The sequence below is a fragment of the Fundulus heteroclitus genome, chromosome 22 (assembly GCF_011125445.2).
Source record: "Fundulus heteroclitus isolate FHET01 chromosome 22, MU-UCD_Fhet_4.1, whole genome shotgun sequence".
NCBI lineage: Eukaryota > Metazoa > Chordata > Actinopteri > Cyprinodontiformes > Fundulidae > Fundulus > Fundulus heteroclitus.
Window position 1 is genome coordinate 20,310,798 of NC_046382.1, and position 22,836 is coordinate 20,333,633.

Consider the following 22,836-nt stretch of genomic DNA (forward strand, 5'->3'; position numbering starts at 1 on the left):
ATCAAGCTGGTGGCTTTCTTTGTTCAAATACAGTCAAATCAGAAAACGTGTTGTCTTTCTGCGTAATTCATATTCTCCAATTAGAGCACACCATCCAGCAAACAACCTCCCCTCCCCCCCAGCTGATGCACCTGCATCTTGCTAGCATGTCTGACTGCTCCACTGGAGAGGAGGAAGGCGGGGGAGCCCTAAATCAGCCTCCCTGTATCGGCTTGCACAGGAGGCAGACGCTGCTGAAGCCGTGTGGCGCCAATGTCCCATATTCAACCTCAAACTTCCTCAAACCTCAACTTCACAGTGGTTACAAAAAAGGAGAGCTTATATGTCCGAGGGTGGTCAAAAATGTATGAAGTTTCCACTTACGCCCAAAGGACAAGAGAATCATAGAAGAGTGGCTGAAGTTCCTTTATGGGGACTTTACTGAAGATGGTTCCCTGTGGGGGAATTAAAGTCGGGGTTTTCAAACAAACGGATATAAAAAAAAACTTCTGCACCAACAAGAAGGTTAGTGGCCACAACTTTACCATTACCAGTAAGTTTATTTAATTTCTAAATGCTGTCAAAAGTAAGAAAGGTGTGTTTATAAATGAAAAATCCAGTTGACTGACCGCTGTCAGCGACATGATTTTCCTGCCGCTACTCCGGAGAGCGAGCTCTCCACCGTGGTGACAGAGAGCTGCCTAACTTTCTGTGTTGCGGGTATGCTGCCAGTGAGTCCCCTGCTGCCGTACTGCAGTAAAGAACTGGATCACAGCTGAATATATGGTTGACAGACACGGGGAACCAGGTAAGCAAGCAAATAACACTGAAAGCAGGAGCTACAAGAAAAGATGTGAACAGAACGCAGGCCTTGAGGAAACACCAGTTTCAAAATTAAATGTGATCTAAGATCTAGAGAGAACAACCGGAACCAAGAGCCGAAAATAAATACATAAAGAAACACTAAAGTACCTAACAAAATTGCAAGGAATTTTAAAACTAGGGGGTGATCTGAATATGTAAGGCAAAGAGTGATAGAACCCAAAAATGAAGCAAAACATAAATCCAGAATTCCAGAAATTATGGCAGCTGCAGGTGTGACATGGTTACAATTGAGGTTTAAATGCCGTGCACCAAAGATTCCTTATCTCCATTTTCTTGGCGCGTTTAGCCTCAGGTAAAGCAGTATCTATGTTTTATTTCCGGGCTGCTTATCTGCAGTCACAGACAGGACAGTACGCTGCCTGAAACAGTCCCCCTGCTCTGGGTCAGGCACCCCGTTAGTTTGACATAAAGAACCCGAGCCTCCTACTCCTCTCCGTTAGCACGACTTGTCACCTGAGCAACACCTTGTTCTCTCCAGCTGCACCGTCGCCCACAGATTACAGCTGGACCTCCCTCATTTCTTTGTCCGCTGCTGTGATGGAGCTCATAAACACAGGCATTTTTGTCAGTGACCTGGTGTGTGTAATATAAGCTAATGAGCGCTGTAATTACACAACCTTAAAGGCTGTGTTGTTTCTAACCACCTAGCATAGGTTGTCAAAGCAGTTTTGTGTTGGTTGAGGGGTTTCTTGACCGCTTCTCCATTTAGAACAACTGTAAACACACACATACTTTGCACCCAGGACAGCTGATGTGCCCATTGTGCATCAACAACCTTGCCTGGTGCATTTTCAGTTTTACAGTATTATCAAACTCACAATGAATCTCACCTTTTCCCTGTCATGCTTGGGCTGCTTAAAATACTTCCTCAAGGAAATTGATTTAAACCGCTCTCTGACCTCCTCGTTCAGTCTTGGAATAGCCGTCATCGGGCGAACCCCACCATGTTTTGTCTAGACGGGAAGAACAACAATCAGCTTTTTTCTTTACAGGCACCTTTTTTTAAATATACACTTCAGAAAGCTTTTGTTATGAAAACTAGAGCGGCAGCTTTATCAAGTAAAAGATTTTGTACCTTTTCAATATCCGTCAGTTTTCTCTCCTTATTGGCAGATGGGTGCAAGCTGCACAAAGATGCCTGAATAAAGAGAATGCATTGAACGCCTGCTGGAAATATTGATAAAAGATGCAGGGAAGATTGCATCTAAGTGTATACAATGACAGCTCTTCATTGATTTATTTTTTTCCATCGTGTACATTTATAGAACAAAAACTAAGTACTGTCTAAGAAAAAAAATGTAGTCTTATCCATACCCTAATTTGGATAAACAGGAACAACACATGCACTGTGCCGTAATGTATTTAATACATATTCATCAAAAATGCAAAAGCTTTTCTCTTCCCTCGGTATCAACTGTGTTTGGTATAACATCTTTCCTTTTTACCAGTCCTGGTGAAATGCAGGTTAAATGTCACACTGTAGCCAGGATTTTAGAAAGATTTTCTAAATTTGTTTTCATATGACAGTTCATTATTATTAAAGTATGCTTAAAATAATGTCCAAACTGCTGCCTATTCTGTGTTTTTGCATTAAAGTATCTATCTATCTATCTATCTATCTATCTATCTATCTATCTATCTATCTATCTATCTATCTATCTATAGAAGTATAGTAAAAGCCTTGAACTAAAAGCTGGTCGACCTTTCCCACTGGTTTCTATGTTCACACTCTGCCAAAATAAGCTTACCCTTATTTATATTCTCACCTCACTCACATGAAAACCTCTACTGCATTATAGGGAATGGTTGCTTTAAATGTAATATCATATAAAATTGGGGTTTTGGCTACAGTTGCCTTCAGAAGAGAAATTCTTTGAATATACAGGCAACATCAACCTTTTTTCAGCTTTTTATCAACAAGCTTCCAAATGAAACTTATATTCCTTAGATGATAAAATGCTTACTTGACATTTAAATTCAGCATCTTTAGGATCCTTCTAAATAAGAGAACGATATTGTATGAAAATTTTTAGGTTAAAATTCTATCAGCAGCAAGTTGTTACAGAAGCCCTGGGACTAAAGCCTTGATGTGAATGGAAAGAAAAATTGACAACTACTCACATATTTAGTTTCACGCCCCAAGGACTTTGAAAATGAAGGGTTGTGCTGAGAATGAAAAAGCAAGAAGTGAAATAAATAACAGAAATCTAGTGGCATAATTCGGAGATTTTCCACAAGACAATGAGAAATATGGCAAAAATGCTTACAGTAAAAGCACAACACAATTGTATCTTTCAAGAGTCTTTTTAGATATTTTAATCTCTGAAGTAAAGACGTTTCCCCTTCTTAAATAGGATTTTTTTTCCCTCAGCCCTGATGTATCTTAGAAGATTTTACCCCAGTTGAGTCTGGACAAGCATCTCTTCTCAATCCACAGCACGCTGACAAACACTGGTTGACACTGTGAACCGATCTTGTTTCCTCTGCAAACTACATGAATGTGTCTCCTTTGATCAAAAATGAAGAAATGTGTTTCCCTCATGCATACCAACTTTATAGAGTCCAAATTCTCTTTAATCCCTCTCACAGTTAAGCATGACAGAGATTTCTTTTTGTACAAAAGGCTGAAGCAGTTGTTTTTTTTTTTTTTTTTTTTCCGGAAGTGTTTGCTTCTGGTAACTCTAATTACCACTGCTGTCTGTATCATGTTCAGGAAATCTGCTGGCTGGACAATTGTCCAGCAAAAGTGCATTGCATCCCTCCAGTAAGAACAGTTATCAAAACAATATATAATGGCTAAAAAAGAGGGATGTTTACAGAGCGCCGCCTCCAATCATAATAATGTTAAATTATGTGGATGACAAAATTGTAGTAGAAATGGTGCACAAGTACGTGTATTTAGAGGAGCTTGAATGAAACCCTCATTAAAAAGTCTGGGGAAGTTGTCAGAGCATGGACTCTGGCTTCATGAGCCACCAGACACAGATGTAACCAGGACATGGGATACAGCTGTTGCACTTCTTGGGTTAGCCACTTCTGAACCTGAGACAGCGCCAGGAGTGTCTTTAAAAGCCTGACGGCGAACGAAACTGCTGCTTAGTGGTCCAAAGGTAGTCCAGAGTGACCTTTCCACAGACAGTGATCATTTTGGAGCACTGTAATCTTCTGCTGGTTCCACACTCAAAATCAGAGCAGCCCCGTACATTTTGTGACAGCTTGAGAGTGGCCCAAGCCCCCTGCAACCCTGCGTGTATAAACAACGGGAGTGCGATAGCTTCCCGCCTTCAGCACCTTTTTAAAGCATTGTGTTATGTAAATTACCTGGCTTGCTTAAAAAAAACAACTATCAATTTTGTAGATGTAAATGGTAATTAAATGAATGTGAAAAGTCAGACATGAGAAACAAATACATCATTTACTAAACAGACAAGTCTTTGCTTTTGGTGTTTTGCTTCTGAATAATTTCCTGTTCCTAATCCAACGAAAATAACAGCCGTGGTAATTTTCTTATCTGTCTTCCAGCGAATTGGCTGACAATCAAGTGCGTATTATGACCCAACACATGCGTGATGTTGCAGAGACAAATGTTACCTGAAAACGTTGTTTCTTAGTCGATGACTTCGAGCTCTTCTGGCACCATGATGTTTTGCAATAAGGCATTGGAAAAAAATAAATAGTTCTCATTACTTCACTTCCAACGTTGTGAAACACAAGTTGTTGCTCAATTTGCTTGTAATGCTAACAACAAATGATCGAACTCACCGGTGGACTGGAACTCGCCAATATCTCATCGATAACTGCGTAAAGCTCCTCTGACTTTTGCCGGAGCTCAGCGGGGGAGCACATCTGCAGACGGAGCAGACGTATTACCACTTTTCTGAGGAGTGTGATGTGTGAATGCAATAAGAAGCTGTGCGCTGTGTTACCTCTTCGTGGGTGTCTATAAGAGGGTCGTCCATGGTGCTACAGTGATTCAATTTTCTTTCTACCTGTTCATCTATTGCCTGTGAATACAAAGAAAAAGAAAGGACTAAAATACAACCCAAGAAGACAGTTTTCTCGCTGAGTGACAAATCATTATAAGTTGCTCCGTTTCCTCAGCCATCATTTTGGCATTCTTAACGCAAGATCGAATCACTTCGTTGTATAAACGCTTGTCATATTCAGTCTCTCAGAACCTGGCTTGTATAAAAAAAAATTCTCTTGCAAACCTAATGATTTATTACTGTTGTAAAGAAATAAGTTGCATACACTGTTAACTTTTAACACTAGTTGTAATGAACAATAATGGCAGAGGACCATTGTGTCCTCTACATTTACCCCCCACCAGCTTCATGTATGCATGTCATAATTTAGATATTTTATTACAATAACACAGTGTTGCACTGAAAAAAAATACCTGGTGCAACTTTTTCCTCATTCTGTTAAAATCAAATCTGTTAGACTTATTGGTACTTGTAACAATATTCAAATAATAACTGTGACTAAAGCATTTTGAAATCAACATTTTGTTTAATAGATTTGTCAGGGTGGTGATCAGAATCTCTGGGGTTTTTAATCTGTAGTCCAGGACTTTTCCTGCTTTCCTGCTCTATAAATATGACATGACGCCCATTTCTTCTAGCTACTGGCTGCTAGGCTGGAGAGTAACATCATGTACTCTAAGCAAGATGGTAAGAGAAATGAAAAAAATATCAAATATCAATCCTACAAAAACAAAGGATGTCCTCTTGGGGTCTCAAAGTCTCCTTAACAACCATTCAGTGGGACATGCCAGCCAGGTGACTTAGGTAGTTTTCTGTCCCACCATCAAAAAAATATTTGATATATATATAATAAAATAATTATAAGCATGTATCTTTAAAGATAAGCAATACAAGACCACATTGACAGCTTTACTAAAATGTCCAAGATTCAAGAAGATCATTCGACTGAATCTCAAATTATAAAGCCAGTCATTCTTACAAAAAATTACAAAAAAGGAGTTCCTTAAGAGTACATTTCTGTGAGTATAAATCTTAGATAAGAACCTGTATGAGAAATGTCTGTGAAGGATGGAGCCCATTGTAGAAAAAACATGAAAAGCAAAGAAAGAACCTAAGAAAGTTATTTTTTATCCAAACTGCACGAAGCACACAAGACCAGGGAGGCTCAACAAAAAGATACTGTAAATGGAGAGCTTTTAAGCTCAGTTTCAGTAAAAAATACCAATGATGAAAAAGGAAAACAAAATTCGACTGCACACAATTCAGAGTTTCAACAATACTGTAGAGCTACGTTTTTGCCTTCTGGTGATCTTCTCAGATATAATTTCATAGAGAAATATACAGTATATGTGAGAGGTAAGACTGCTGCAATTTCATGTAAATGTTTCAGATACTGCTGCTAAATAACTACCTGAAAGCACATGGCCCATCAAAAAAGTATAGGTGAAAAATAGAAACCTGAACAATTTTATGGAAGAAAGCTCCAATCTGTCCGTGCCTAAAGACAGTGTGGTGGGGAAATGCCCGAAAACAAGCTGCAGTTATCTGCAAGATTTTCAAAATAAATACATTTTACTCACTGGTAGAAAAAAAAAACATGCCGCAAAATGTGCTCAGGTATAGTGTTTGAAAATCTTTGTATAATGTCGCTACTCATTTAAAAACTTTGTAGATTTGATATATACTTCCCTTTGGCCTTCTACAGATAATAACACCTAAATTATTCTTACCAACACTTGTACAGTTTGTTAGGGATTAAGACAGTCTTCTGGATGTTTAACAGGATAACTGGATTAATTAGAGGGATTAGAGTTAAACGTGTGAACTCACTTGCTGATCCAAGAGAATAGTGTTTGTGGGGATTGCAGCCAGCAGTTTGTAGTTTGACTTAATCTTGTGTGCCTGCTGTTTGGGGAGAGGCAGGGGAGGGGGGGGGGGGCAGACAATGAATACAAATTAATATTGAGTCAGATTTCTTCCAGTTTATGCAAGAATGTCATTGTGAAATATCTGGAGATAAAGTTCATCATGCATTTAACGTGTGTTGGAGCAAACCTTCTGATTCACTGCTCATGCAAAACAGTCAAGATGAATATCTGTACCTCTCAAACCATAACACGTTTTTATAACGTATCCACCTTTCCTTTAATGTTTCTATCAGGATTTTAGGTAATAACCAACTCCAAGTGCAATGTGTATGTATAAAGCCACGTTTACTCTTATACCAAAATCAAATCCTGTTCAACTAGCAGGTTTCAGAAGTAAAAAAATAATAATAATAAATAGAGTCCCACTGTTTGCAATTAGTAGAAATACAAGCTGTTATTTGAAGCCCACAGAGGATTGTAAGAGATAAAGCTGTGAAAAGGTCAAAAGCTACAAGGTAATATCCAAAGATTTTCCTTGCACTGTATAATCCATCACCAGATAATAAAAAGAGGGCAGCAAAAAAACAATAATGATAAAATTAAAATAAAACTAATTCCACAAGCAGCAAATAACTCCAGAGGAGCTGCAGAGGTCCCCGGCTCAGGAGGGAGAAACTTTATTCGTCATTTTTCTTTCTTTATATTTAAATACGAGGTTTTCTCAAGCTGGAGACACATTTTAAACAAAATAGTGTGGTCATCGGCACCGAAGCGGATACCTCTGCTGATTTATAATCCATAGCAGCAGCAACAGCTCATGTGACAAACACAAACAGAGGTCTAAAAACAGAGCCCGACACTTGATACCCTAATAGCAGATGACATCTCATTTTAAACCACCCAGCATGAGAGGAACAGTGTGTGCCAGGAGCAGAAAATAACATCGTTAGTGTCTCAAAGTCATGCTTGTGACAGTCTGTGACACTACCTTTCTCTTTTTACCCTCCCCGCCACTGCAGTCTGAAATTCCGCTCCCCGGCCTTGGAGAGGGCGTGGAGCAGAGGGACAGGGAAGGAGAAGAAGTGAGGTCTCTGATTGGCGGGGCAGGAGAGGGTGTAGGCGTGGGTGTAGCGGCGGGGGACGACCATGCGGGGAAAGCTACGGTAGAGTAGCACGAAGGCGACAGGCTGCGGGCTTTCTGAAACGCCTGAGTGGGGGTGGATCCCCTGGAAGAGGGGCAGCTCCCCTCGGAGTCGTGTCCTCCGATCTTTGGGGTGCGTTGTAAATGAGAGAGGGGGGAACCTGCGTTTGAAGGTGCTTTGTGTGGCAGAGAAGGCCGCAGATGAGGGGGGAACACAGGCGTAGATCTCAGCTGCTGAGACAGCATTTGGAGCCTTGAAAGAGATGAATTTGGTTGGGAAGGCCATTTCCTGGGCTCAGAGGTCTCAGGCTCCTTAATAAATGTAGAGGTCGGGGACGCGGGGTGTTTGAAGTTATTATTTGCATTGTCCTTGAGGGGCATGGCGGGCCTCGGCTCATGCAGCTTGGAAATAAAGCTGTTTGTTGTGGCCGCCGCGGCAGGTTTTTCACGCTGCGGCGCGGAGACGAATTTCAAATTCGGGAAGAGAGGCGGGGACGTTTCAGGGAGTGCGTTGCTCCTCGCCTGCGGAGGTGAAATCACCTGCGCCTTTCTAAGCTCGCCACCCGTCCCCTGAGTCTCAGAGCACTTGACGTGGCGTTTGCCGGATTCCGCCTTCGGAGGGGCGCTGGGGAACCTGCTGGGGGGCTCCTTGCAAACAGGGTTTTGACTGTCTACGGAGGTGGACGAGGAGAACCGAGAGGAGCTCTCCAGGGGAATGGAGGCCACGCTGGAGGCAGCCGAGCAGGCATTGCAGACGGACAGAGTCACGGGGTTAATGGGCCAGCAGGGGGTGTAAGGCCTCTGCAGCGCGGGAGACAGCACAGGAAGACGGCCTTTCCTCAGGATGGCAGTGAGCAGAGAGAGCCGGGTGAGAGGGGGCCGGTGCCGCGGAGGGCGGGTCTGCGAACACGTGGAGGAAGACAGGCTGTCACAGGAGGAGAAACAGCTCTGAGTGGTCTGAATCAGGCTAGAGCCAGGAGCGAGAACGTGCCTCCTGATCTGAACCACAGAAGGGGAGAAGACTCCAGAGCGGATGGAGGAGCACTGGGAGACGGTTCTGCTAAACGAGGCAGGAGAAGCCACGGAGGACGGCTGCGTGGCGCACCAGCTCCGCTCTTTGTCCAAACCGTCCCACAGGATGGACTCCCTGGAGGAGGACGGGGTCGGGAAGAGGTCCGGAGAGTTTGCGGGGCTTGCTCTGTCTTCTGCCCCAGACACCGTGTTTGGAGAGCAGCCCGAGCTATGTTCAGAATGTCCAGAGATATCGTGGCGCCGCCGCCAGAGACTGCCTCTGCATTTATCAACAACTGTTTCCATAGAGACTGCCGCCGTGGCCTCATGGCCGGGGGTATTTTCAGACGGGGCACCGACTGAAGGAGGCGCCTTGGTTCGAGGGAGGCTCTGGTGATCCTGTGAAGGACTGAACTGAAAACAAAAAAAAAATTAAACTTGTGTTATTGTTACTGTTTCACCTTCCAGTTCATATAAGACAGGTTAACAAAGCTGCTGGACACGCAGAATAACGTTTGCTACTACATCTCTCACCTATGGCGAATTTACACCCGACAAATCAATAGAATTTATACATTATTGATCATGTCTACAATAATTTTAATCTTAAAGCTTCCAGTTAAACAAAGGAGAAACTAAACGTACACCGCAGGAAAAAAAAAAACAGTATCCATTCTGTTCATTTAAAGGTGTGAATTTAATAGAAGGATTATGCATAATAATTCCCTTTCGTGTGCTCCTGTTGACTCACGTGGGGTTTGGCCTCCAGCTGGACCATGTTTCGTTCTCCTCTCTCCAAAAAGTCCTTGATAAAGACAATCTCCGCTTTGAAAAGGTCCTCCTCTGACATGGTCTCTCTGGTTGTCCTCTCCTGGGACGCAGCTATGCTCTGACCGGGGGAGCAGGAGGAGGAAACAGAGCAGAGCTAGTGAAACCCGAGAAGAGTCGAGGTGAACTTCATAGAGCCTCGCTAAGCTTCAGGGCTGAGCTTGAGTCAGCCCCAGATCATTCACATGTGCGTCCACATCCCATCTGACATTCATGTAGCACCTGCCTCAGTCTGTGGGAGGCGCTGTTGTGTTTGAGGCTCGTTTGTTTTCCTGCAGTCGTCATGTGTTTGATTTTAAGTTTATTTCAAGCTGAGTAAGATTTATGAAATATTATTTCAGTGTTGATGTTAGTCAAAGATCAATGAGATTTCTGCTCTGTTTTATATTTTAATATCCAGTGAATGGAGTTCAAGCCTCATAAGAGCCCTTGTGTAGAGTAGACAAACATGCAGATGTGACCTTTAACATAATTAAACTGCTTTCCTGCAGGTCATTTGAAAATGCCCTTGAAGAACCATTTAGATCTGGCTATTACAACCCATGGGGTTTGTAGTACAGCTCATCGCATGGTGATTGTGTCCCAGAATCTTCAAATTCTGAGTCTATTAAATGTATTAAAAATCAATAACCTTAAGAGTAGATAGCTTTGATTAACCCCGTAATGCCAAATTAATCATTATCATTAAGTATTTCTGAGACCTTTTTAACTAAGTTAGTAGCTTCCTAAAATAGCATAGATACTGTTGCCCAGCACAGTTAGGTCCAAAATTATTTGCACCCCTGGCAGGTTTAGATGTAACCTTTTAATGTTACAAATACAGTATCTTTGTTCAGGTTTGAAGTAAAATGAACATTTGGGATTGGTGAGGCTTGTAAATGAAAAAGAAGCTGTGGAGGGATATGAAGATTACAGTGTTGGCAAAAAAAAAACTGCCAACCTATTGTTTTATTATTTTTTGAGAGATGAGATGATTATTTTATAGTGCATATTTATTGATTAAATAGAAATGGCTTTCTCCCGTTGGCTATGATGAGCGTTTTGCTGCTATTTTGTTTCTCAGTTTATTGTGTGAAGCCATGGCAGATTAAAATGAAATATTTAATAAAAACTGACTGGAAGTGTGTTTATGCCATATTGCAACTTTCTTCAAGACGAGCACTTGTTTCTGATCCAGTTCTGAATCCCAATTAAGGATAACCATCTGCCTCAACCAGAACAATAACCCTTTCACTGTTTTTGACTTTTTAGCCATGACTACAGCTGGTGTCTAGACTTTACCGTCAGCTGAGATGAGAGGTGATATTTTGGGAGTTAACTGTAAGATAAGATAAGATAAGATAAGATAAGATAAGATAAGATAAGATAAGATAAGATAAGATAAGATAAGATAAGATAAGATAAGATAGGCTTTATTGATCTCATATTGGAGAAATTCACATGTCACATCGGCTCAGTAATCAGAAGAAGGTGCCAATTATATATATATTCAACATATATTCAAGTGTAATAGCAGCAGAAGTCACTTCTTTCAGGATTACTGCACAGTGTATTAAATATAATTGCACGTTAGTTATTGCAAACGTTCCTAACCCTTAATGAAACGTTATGGTATTGAAATCTGATGGATGAAAGTTGGTAGAGAAACTTTGAATTTCTCTTCTCTCTTTTCATTTCCCCCTCAGATTACTGTTAGGTATTAGAACTGAAAGAATTTAGCTGCAAACCCCTTTCTGTAAACTCACAACAACCTATTAAACTTTTGTTAAAAAATTTGGTTTTGCTATTAATACTTGAACTCCAAACACATATTAGATAATATTTTAAACATACAATTCCTTCTGCACAAAAAAAAATATATATATAAGCTGAAGCAGTAGTTAGTATCTCTGTTGTTACGCTTTATCTCCTTTTACTTAATTACACAATTAGCAAGAATACATCAGTGTGAAAATAATCCTTGATTGCATTATTTAGTTTTTGGTGATTTTCCTTATTAGGCTCAAATGAAGTCCAATCATTGCTGATTTGTGCAAAAATAAATCTTAATCTGAGAAAATATTCTCGCTCATCCTAGTGTGACAGTGTTTGTTCGAAAGGAACAGATTTACCCTTCACCCTAATTTTTGAATGCTTTTGAGACTAATGCTGATAACACATTTATTTATATACATCAATATAGAGTAACATACACTATCAACTCTATATTTGCATGCAGGCTTAGTTCTGGTAAGTAGTGAAAAATTAACAGTAAAACACATCAAGGAGGAAGTACAGTATAGCGTCTAAAATAGTCAGCATCATGAGCAGTTTCATCTGCAACAGGGGTTCCCAAACTTTTCCACCTGTTACCTTCAAAATAACAGTGCCAGAGACTTTAACTTACTAAATTAATTACTAAATTAATTTGTATTTTTATGATAACCCCTACATTAAAGTGAATATTTTTAGCACATCAGCACCAAATCATGGCGGGACCCCCACTTTAGGAACCCCTGGTCTACTAAAGTTTTTTTTTAAATTATTTATTTGTTTGTCATTTGCTTATTTTTTACCAGGATATGTAAAATAATAATAATAATCTGTGTGTAAAACATTTAACATTTGAAATAACTGTGTTTATAATGGGGCACTACACACTGTTTTGATCTCATTCCTCTAAAAGCACTTTTCTGAAACAAAACAAAAAAAAAAATATTAACTTACATCATACACGTGAAAGTGATAAAGCAAATCAAGCAAAATTACTGTAACAAGACCTATTTTAATCGGCTACCAAGATTTACATTTTTCTCACGTTTAACATGTTGATTCAAACATTCATTGAAGAAATCCGTCCAGTAACTCTGTTAAAGGCATACTATGCAACATTTTTCAGTTAATTAATGTGTTCCATACCGTTTTGGATGATTAAATTAGTCATTTCAGGTCGAACAAAGGCTTTCTCGGCCGCCCTGGTGGTCTGTGGGGGAAATACCGCACTTGCAATTGCAGGAGCAGTCGGCCCGCAGTCACAGGCTCAGAAGTCTCGTGCAAGACCGTGAGAGTCGGTCTTGCTTTACGGCGAGAACTCCATGTGTTTTTGCCCTGCCATTCACTATATGCACGCGCGAAAGCAACAACAAAGAACCCCGTGTTAACATCAAATAAACATGCAAGCATATCGAGTTTTTTATTATTATTATTATTATTATTTTATTTTTTTTAATGTTGGCGAGGCGGTACGGCGGCGGCCGCCGCGGGAAACCCTGATGTTCATACTTTCACTGTGTTAGTCATTGTTTGTAATGCCGTTTTTTCCACTTTTCGTTGCGTTCGCCTGTCTGCTAAGCTCAAAACAACCGTGCCTGGCTTGATGGAGAAACCAGAACAGCTGAGCATCTTTATGACAGTGCACATTTACTTTCGCCCTCTGGGGGGAGCCTCGCTGGAAAATCAACCCCGGTTGCATAGTATACCTTTAATGTAAACAGACCTCAAAGGTACAAAAAAAACAACTCAAATTTCTGCGTGTAATATTTTTGCAAGTTTCCAGTGTACTTGTTATTTTATAGGCATATGTAAATTGGTTTGAAAACTATTCAAACCAATTTAACTTTTTAAAACGTTGTCATGTTACAACCACAAACTTCAGTATCTTGTATGGTATTGAAATTAATGTGATAGATCAACACAAAGTAATGCAGGGGTGTGTAATGCTAAATGATATTTGTTTTTGTAATAATTTGCAAATAAAAATTTAAAGGTTTTGGCATGTCTTTTGAGAAAAACATGCTTGACCAACTTTTCATATATTTTTTTAAAAACAACTAAGACTGTTGTACCTGGTTGTCTGATTATCTGTTAAATAAAATCCCAATAAATGTATCGCTCTCTCATGAGAAATGTGTGACATTTTAGGGAGAATTAAGAGAAGTGAAATAATATTCATTATACTTGAGTGTTTTATAAAAGAAAAAAAAAATAAGATTTGAAATAGAAGATACTCATAAAACTTTATTTTCTGAGGAATTGGCTAAAAACATTTGGTAAAATTTTAAATATATATTTTTGTCTTTTCTTGCATGTAAAAAATGCAGTTTCATCTCGTAGCATAATAATAACAAGCAAAAGTGAAGTCTACCAAAACTTGTATTTATATGTGAAAAAGAGCCCAAACGTCCTGTTGGACTTGACTTCATGGTATGGCACATTTTCATGTGCGGAAATGATCATCCTAAAACTACACATCAGTTGATTGGCAGCCATCAATCATCTGAACTAATTTAAAATTTCATTTGGAGCTGCTCCCACTCTCCTCTAAATAACCGCCAGTCAGAGAAATGAAAGGCTTCCAAGATGAGAGCCTCCAGGAAAAATAACAGTTTGCTGCATTTTTTTCTCCCCCTGTTAAGGAAGTCCCAAACCGATGGAACCTGAATGAAATTAAGTTGTAAGTTACTGCTACGTAATATGCTTGCCATTTTATGATTTTAATATATGTAATGAGCTGAAATAGGAAAAGTTACAAGATCATCTTGAATAGTGAAAACAATATGGTGAGATCTACAATGCTCGTCGCCTAATGTGTTTCCCTTTTGTCAAATCCCAGTCGCTTTGAAACATCAGAGCAGTAGTAAAGTTAAAAAAAAATAATACTGTGTTTTTTCAAAGATATCTGGCTTTGTGCTTTCACCTCAAGTAATTGAGAGAGCTGGAGGCAATCTGTGATTCACAAAGGACGAAGGACAAAGAGAGAGAACACACTAATTTAAAGTGGCATTGTAATTTGACAGAGAATTTATACACTTGTGTTACAAAGCTCTTGTCAGTGACTTGAATGCAAATTGATAATAGGAACTTGAGAGTGCTTTTTTCCGAACTTTATTATGGCTGCAGGGTGGATTGGGAACCAGAAGAATGAATCCTTTTTGTTATTTTCAAGGCAGAGAAAATATCAGAGCAACAAGGTGATTTGCAGTAAAAAGTCCAAATGTAATCTTCCCCTGAAATCCTTACGATCTTTGATGACATTTCCCTTCTCTCGGTGGTTTCCTGGACTTCTGAAAATCTCCCTTGGCAGTTATTTCTAGTGCAGTCTGTGACATTTTGTGCCAGGGTATGAACCCTGTGTAATACATTATGTTTGATTCTTTGTGTCGGAGGCTTCAATCTCTTAAGGTTCATGCACAGCAGCTAAATAACGCTCTGTTCAGGGCAAGTGCAACATCAAGGCAGGACCCTGAACTCGACTCTCCTGAGCCATTCCTCTGGGTGATCGTGGTGAAGATAAGAAATTGCTGACAGGAAAGTTGTTTGCATCTAGCTTTTGAGCTAATTATTTATCTGTTTGCTTACCTTTATGTTCATCTTATGCATTTACGGACATTGTAACCTTTGTTGACATTTCTGTACCTTCAAACCTAAATGTTTTCATCTCTTGGCGGATGCAGTGCCACTTCTTTGAACATTGTTCCGATATTCGTCATTATATTCTTTACAAACGGCAGTTCATCAAACACTGTCATTTAAACAACAAAAATATGAACACAACATGCAGTGCTCTACTCCAATCCAGATAAAGTAAAAAACACAGTCCTGTAAAAAAAGATTTAAGGCATTATCTGCCTGACTGACACGAAACTGTGCTTTTTGTACTTTTTTTTTTTTTGGTATACCTACACATTTTTGGAGTCCCTGACATTTTCTTTTCATGTTTAATCATCCCCACTAAAGACTTGGCTTAAAGAATATAATATCCACATAAAATGGGCAGAATCTGGTATCACGTCCTGGAGCACCGATCACCTCTCCTGTCTTCAGCTGACAGGTCAACCTGTTAATTTGGACTCCCCCACCAGGCTGCCCCTTCAGATCTTTTAAATGTGCCTCCTGGGAGTCACAATTTAGACAGTTTTCAGTAAAGACATCCCCTCTCAGTCATGCACTATTGAGAGCCTTGTTCAACATGCTCAACACGATGAGCCAGATCCCACAGGGGTCCCCCAGGCCGTCCATTTGTACTATCCTCTGTCTGTTCCCATGTTACGCATTTAATTTCTCTTGTCAGTCGCACCTTTCCTTCACTATTTCTGCTTGCCTGCACTTAACAAGGAGAGTTCATTTGAGCTTGCTCCACCTGTGCCAGAAATGAGACTTCTCACTTTAGGTCTTCCCCAGCCTCTTCCTGTTCCTAGACACCTCTACATTGCTATTGATTTTGTTTTTAGTCTCCCATCATCCAAAGGTCAATAGTCATCCTCATCATCATAAACCGTTTCTCCCAGGCATGTCATCTCATTGCACTTACCAAGTCACCTTCTGCTGCTGAAACCGCTAAAACTCCTCATCAGTCATGTTTTCAGACTCCATGGCATCCCTACCGAACTCATTCCAGAAAGAGTTTCCCACTTCATAGCCTAAGTCTGTAGCACTTTTGTTCAGCACTTTGGTGCCAAAATTAAGCCGGTCTTCAGGTTTTCTCCCCCAAACTGAACTGGGCAGTCCAAATGACTTAACCAGGAACGGGAAAACACACTTTGCTGTGGATGCGCCAACAAACCCACTTCCTGGAGCCACTTACTTGTCTGGATTGAATATGCACACAACTTTCATATCTCTAGAGTTGCAGGTGTATCTCGGTCTGAAGCATCCATTGTTCCTCAACCATGCCTTCTTCCTTCATTTTTTTCAGATTATTTCATTACTTCCGTCAGAACTCACCTTCTCCGTTGAAGTAAAATCTGGACTCCAAACCGCACTTCAATGAACCTCAGCTCAACACAAGAAACACTAAGCGCATCCCATCTGCTTTCCCCAACAAGAAGTTTGGCTTTCATCCAGGGACTTCCTATTCAAATCTTATTCTAAGAATCTTGCTCCCAGATTTGTAGGCCCCTACAGGATTTAATCCATCATCAGCCTTATTGCTGCCTCACTTACTTATCCCCCCCCCCCCCCCCCCCCATGTCTCTCAAGTCAAACCTTTCTAGTTCTTAGTTCCTTGCAGGATGTAACTGGCAGACACCACACTATACACAGCACATTGTTTGCTTACCTAGGTGGTAATCAGGCCTACCTTCTTTAAGTTGTTCTTGCTCTCAAGTTCTGGACTGTTGGAATTGTTTCCTGTCAGGAAATTGAACCCCACTGTTAGAAAAATCAGTGAAATGCCTTCAAGCTTCTGCAAAACCATCCCATTGGTGTTTACGTCTATGATCACTGATCCAGCTTTTGTTATTGGCTCTGGTTATGCATCCCCTCTCCTTCTCTTAAACAATGTGCCTTTTCTGAAAGGTTTTCAACCTTGTAGATATCAATGCTTATCTTAATATGAATATTAATGGGGTTTTCAATTCTTATTGGGACTGTGGTTACATAGATTGTCTTCAGCCTCTCTCTCCCCCTCCACTGCAGTCTATGCTTGTGTTTTTTAACAACCTGATTATGTTATTAGATCTTGTGGAAATTTGGAGGCTGCAGCATCCCTCTGATGGGCGTAGTTAATTGTCTCCCATGTTCATGGCAGTTTCTCCAGAATCGATCACTTGTTTTTCAGCTCTAGTTTTATTTCAAAGGTAGAAAGTTCTGGCAATCAGATTATCCCTATTTATGACCACATTCCCCACATTCAGTATCGGCTAATTTCAATCTTGGTCAGCTTGTCTACATTTGGAGGTTTAATATCAGAAATATACGATTTATTTCTCATCAACGACAATGGTTAATTATCAGATTCTACTGAGGGAATATTTTAAAGCGCTCACTAGAGGTGATATAATCTCCTATCAGTCAAGCAATAAAAGGACCGTGATGAAACACCTGATAGAGATTGGGGCTGAACTGACAGAACTGGAACCTGTTCTTTTTAATGTGTGGTTCCAACTCATCCAGTTTAAACACAAGTTCATTTTTTCAGCTGTATCTCCTGTATCAGATGGCAAATTGGGGATTGGGCCGCCGGGGCATCCCTTTTGCTTTTGTTCTAAACTTTTGAAGCTCTGGTACAGAAGTTCTGTTGGTTTTTCAGCTCTGCATGATAAAAAATAACCGTTCTCCAGACATTCACCTTATCTTCCCAGGTGTCTCTCCTCGGTCACTAGCTTTTTCCGGTGCACTGCAAACGGCTCATGCATTTTCAATGGTGGTTGCCTACAGGCATTTTCTGAAAGAGTGATAACCAGTTTCTACCCCCTCTATTATTTATTTATTTTTTGGAGGAGGTGTTACAGTTTGCTGTAAGGTCTTTTAAAACGGACACTGACACGTGTATTTTTCTTACTTTTTATTACTATGCCTTAAGCCGTAAGCTTCTAGTGTAGGATTTTCTCGTTTATTGTTGGGGTTTTTTTTCGATCTCTGAACTGTCAGGAACTGACAGCCATTTGTGTTTGTCACTTTATTTGATGTCTGTGTATAATTCTGTTCAGTTTTTTTGTGATTGCATTGAAAATTGTTCATCACTGAAATATTTAAAAAGCCTTCAGATGACACAAAATTATCCAGCAAGAGTTATCTGGCTCCTCTCAGTTCTACTTTTAGGATCAGGCTTAAAACGCTTTTGATAACGCTTATAGTGAGAGTGGCTCAGGTTATCTGGAGCTATCTCTGTAGTTATGCTGCTGTGGGCTCAGGCTGATGGAGGACATGCTGATCATTTTGCTTGTCACTCCTACTACATTTTCCTTTTATGCATTATCTGCAGTAATTGCTGCCAATAACAACATTATTTACCAGCAACTACATGCACTTTCTTTCATCCTATAAATCGCTCAGCTCACTCAGAGCTTATGGATTTAGCTGTTTTTCTCATCCGGATGAAGCCACCAAAAGAACTTTACCTGTTTTAGGTTTACCAAATTCTCCAGATCTCAATCCAATCAAGCATCAGTGGTATGTGCTGGACAAGCAAGGTGATTTCTGGAACCAATTTTTCACGACTAAAAGGGCCTAAAGAATCTGCTGCTAAATTCTTGGTACAGATACCACATCACACACCTGCAGGAGTGTAGTTCAGTCCATGGATACACGACTCAAGGTTGTTTTTGCAGCGAAAGATTGACTAACACACTAGGTGATCATAGTTAGCCTGATTTGAATAGACTTTTCTGCAGATGATATTAAGATTTATTAGATTTCATAACCTATAGAAGCTGCCTTTCTGTGATAAAACTGCATGCCTAGATTTGTCATGGAGGACATGTTAATATCGTCTTGTGAATCTTGTCTTTACCAATAGGCTTTATCCCAAATTCTAAGGTAGTTTTTTTTTTTTTGTTCATGTTTGCGTTCACATTTCATTTTCTAACTTCTAGTTTCACATATCCTGCTTTGAATGCAAAACCCCTTGTAAATAGAAAACCAGGTCCAGAACATATGAGAGTCACAGCAGCAGCATATTAAGGTACACAAACCACTGAACAGAGAAGAGATTTAAACCCCCAATCATTTTCTTTATGTAAAGCTGTAAAGCTCTATGTTCACTGTGACTTCCTAAAGGCCTGCCAATCCTTGGGGTAATAATGTTGAAGGAAATTCAAAGATTAATGGTGTTGCCCCCCTCAGTAAAGTGAGGAAAAATTAAAAAAATAAACCTTTGAAGTATAGATGCCGGCAGCCAGCAATCTGACTTCAGGCATCCAGCCGGGTGCTGTTCTGATGGTGAGGCTAGATAAACATCTATTAGCACTTTAAACCCTCCAGCAGTCTGCACCACAGGGGATCAGCATCAGCCCCTGAGAAAGGTTACTTTTAATGTTGCAGTGTACATTTCATTGTGCCCTGATTGGAAAAACAGGGGGAACCACGTATCCATTAAATCCTTCTATGTCAACAAAGTGTATGTTAATGTCTGTTAACACTTGGGTTAACTTTTGTGTTAAAATAATACGTTAAACTTTTAAACGTTCACCTGATTGGCAACAGAGCATCTTGCTGGCCACTTTAGAAAAGTCTTTGATGTTGACACCTCACATAGCTAGAAATTTGTGGTCAAGGAGGCAATTTTGAAGATTTTTTAACCAGAGTCTTACATTAGATTGGAAATGATGCAACAGAGATGTAATTTAAATGCAGTTAACTTATATGGTATGTTGCCAAAAGTATTCCCTCATTTGCCTCGACACACATGGACTTAGGCGACATCCCCGATATGATGTGGGCCCACCCTGGGCATCTATAACAGCTTCGGCTTTTCTGGGAAAGCTTACCACCAGGTTTTAGAGTGTGTTTATAGAAACGTGTGACCTTTCTTTAAAGTGCATTTGTGAGGTCAGACAGTTCCCCCTTTTGTAAAACACTTCAAGGCGGGATTGAGGTTTCCATTTGATTTGTGAGAAGATTAATGTGGCAAGGGATCAGAAGTAACCCTGACTATTTTACACCACTGACTCGCCAAGCGAGGTAATCACAGCCCCAAATGAGCAGACTTGTGGGTAGGGGAGAGATGGTTTAGCAGGTCAAGAGAGGGATGCAGCAATAACATCTGGTTTGTGTGAACAACTATATATATATATATATATATATATATATATATATATATATATATATATATATATATATATATATATATATATATATGTGTGTGTGTGTGTGTGTGTGTGTGTGTGTGTGTGTGTGTGTGTGTGTAGAAGCATTTCCCCTGCTAACGACAGGATTTGTTCACTGAGTTACTCGGCTGAGTTCATCTACCTGTTATTGCTTTGAAAATGATGGCATAGAGAGGCTTCCAACACAGATGTAATGTGCAATGCCACAATTCCCACTGCTAGTTTATTATTGTATGTATAATAGAAATCTCTTGTGAAACAGGCAACTGATCCCCAATAAGCTTTCTCTGGCTTGCACTCTTATTTCATCCTGAAGATGTTCTGCCCGGTTGATCTCTGCACTCTGTGGAGGCCAATCAGTTTCACACCAACCTCACTCATCCATGCCTTACAGAACTTGCTTTGTGTGCTGGCGTGGAGTCGTGTTGCAACAGGAACGTGCCATCCTCTAACTGTTTGTTAATGTTGGTAGAATGTGATTACCTGAAATTTCTTGGTCAACTAAAGCATTTCAAGTTCTTTGAACTGGACCTAAGGGGCTGAGCCCACTCCTGAAAAACACAGACACACCATAATCCCATCTGCTTCAAACTTTACACTACAGTGACACAGTGGTTTCCTGACGCAAACCAAGGCTCCTCCATTGGATTCTCAGACAGACAGGCAGGCATAGGGCCACTAAGCTGACTCTCGCCGGATGGATGTAGTTCTGCAGAGCTCCCCATGGCTCCACACACTTATGAAGCTCTGAGGAAAGAAATCCATCTGGCAAGAGTCAGGTAATAGGGCCACTGCTTTAGGGTAAAGTTAAGCTTCACATCCCTGGATCAGATGCCTCACACTCACCAGGTAAAGCCAGGCTGGGATGCAGTTGCTCTGCCATGAAAACCCATTCTGCTCTCTTTGTGTACTTCTAGAGCTAATCTGGAGGTCCCATGAAGTTTGAAGGTCTGTAGCAACTGGGAGCTGGTGACATCAGTGCCATATGCATGCCAGTGACTCCTTTCTGTTATTTTATCTGGCCTACAACTTAGTGGCTGATTTGCTGTTGCTCTCCCTCGATGCCATTTTCTCATGATTGCACAGCTCACTGGAGTATTTATTAGCAAGGTCTTTTCATGACTGGACATATCACACAGATTGCATCCTATCACAGTGATGCTCTGAAATTCACTAGGACCCTAATAGTGACCCTTTCTGTCACAAATGTCTGTAAAAGCAGTCTGCATTCCTGCATAATCGATGTTTGGCACTAGAACACAATGGTTTGGAAGGGTGAGTGAATACTTTTAGCAGACAGTGTACAGTTAGACATTTCTCCAACTTTTTTCTATTTAAATGGTGCTGTAGAAAGATCTCAAATTAAACAACTGCTGCAGCAGCTGAAATTGTTTTGTCTGTTTGTCCCCAAATATTTGGTATAAAAGGAGGTAGCCATTCTTTAGTGCTGTTGCTAAAAGTGAGATTAATTATTCCCCTGTAGCGAAGAAATCCAATCCTCAAACTCCTGACATGATTAATCACTTGAGACAAGAATCTTTTCACAGAGCTGATATTTGCGGAAATAGATTTTCTGCCTCATGAACCTTTTTGAGTTGGAGCATCATTTTTCTATTTGAAGGAGTTTCATTTTAAAGAAATCTCAGCTCCTCAACCCTTTTTTTAAATAAACTGCTTTTCTGAAAGGCAACATGCTAATACCTATTTAGATCGCCTTCATACCTTGGCAGCGAGACCTTGGACCGCACCTTGATATGTTCACACACTGTACTGCATAACCAGACGGTAGCACTGTTCATGAACCTTCAAAATTACATTAATTAGCATTTCACTGAGCTCTGTAATGAAACTGTAGAAATCTTCCTTTGGGAGTCACAACAACTTCCTGTTTGATAGCAAAGGATTGGTGGGGACTGCAATCCAGAACGAACAATTATGTGTAAGGCTTGGATTGTGCTAATTTGACTTATCTGTCATAAGACAGTTTGTAGAGGGAGATTCAGCAGTAAAACTGTCTTAAAGATAAATGTGGGAGTGCATTTTGTAGATTTTGGATTTTTAGCAAATCTTCACAGATTATATATGTAGACTGAATTTCATAAACCTCATGCAATCCAAGAAATGCTGACTGTTTGGAAACTTCAAACAGGAGCACACCCACATAAATCTAATAAAGCTAGAGCCTGATTTTATGAATTGGTTTTATTTTAAAAAATCCCCCACCACAACCACATCCTCTGATGAAAAGTCACAGGTTGTGGTTGAAACTAAAATTGAGGTGTAAACCATTTGACTTCCTACTTACAGTATAGGTGGCTTTGGTATTGTAAGAATAGCAATACCAGTTTTTTGGGAACCAAAAGTTCAAAGCATGGCCATACCCACCCTCCCCAAAAGCTCAGCCTTTTGATAGCTTTAGCAGGATACTGATGAGTTTTGAAACAAAAAGGCCTTGGAGAACTTTGTAAAACACATGTAAACCTATAAAATGGTGACTTTGATCCAATATGGCGGACTGTTTAGTTTAGGGTGTACATAAAAAAAAATCTGCACTGTAGGGTTTTACATGACTATCAGTTTCCATAGCTCCTGCTAGAAGACCTTGCTGTGTA

At 40.2% G+C, this 22,836-nt stretch overlaps 1 protein-coding gene across 2 annotated transcripts in view; it reads right to left on the reverse strand.

Moving 5' to 3' along the window:
- LOC105936783 (muscular LMNA-interacting protein) overlaps positions 1 to 22,836 on the reverse strand; it is a 61,341-nt gene that overhangs the window by 26,158 nt on the left and 12,347 nt on the right. The window contains exons 3-11 of one of the 2 annotated variants that reach the window (XM_012877776.3): positions 9,622 to 9,759; positions 7,707 to 9,284; positions 6,681 to 6,755; positions 4,791 to 4,868; positions 4,627 to 4,710; positions 4,456 to 4,491; positions 2,986 to 3,030; positions 1,940 to 2,002; positions 1,695 to 1,817 (exon numbers count right to left, since the gene is read on the reverse strand). In XM_012877776.3, the coding sequence (XP_012733230.2) occupies positions 1,695 to 1,817; positions 1,940 to 2,002; positions 2,986 to 3,030; positions 4,456 to 4,491; positions 4,627 to 4,710; positions 4,791 to 4,868; positions 6,681 to 6,755; positions 7,707 to 9,284; positions 9,622 to 9,759 (2,220 nt within the window). Of the gene's footprint in view, positions 1 to 1,694; positions 1,818 to 1,939; positions 2,003 to 2,985; positions 3,031 to 4,455; positions 4,495 to 4,626; positions 4,711 to 4,790; positions 4,869 to 6,680; positions 6,756 to 7,706; positions 9,285 to 9,621; positions 9,760 to 22,836 lie in introns of both variants that reach the window. The other variant, XM_012877762.3, reaches the window with a different exon arrangement.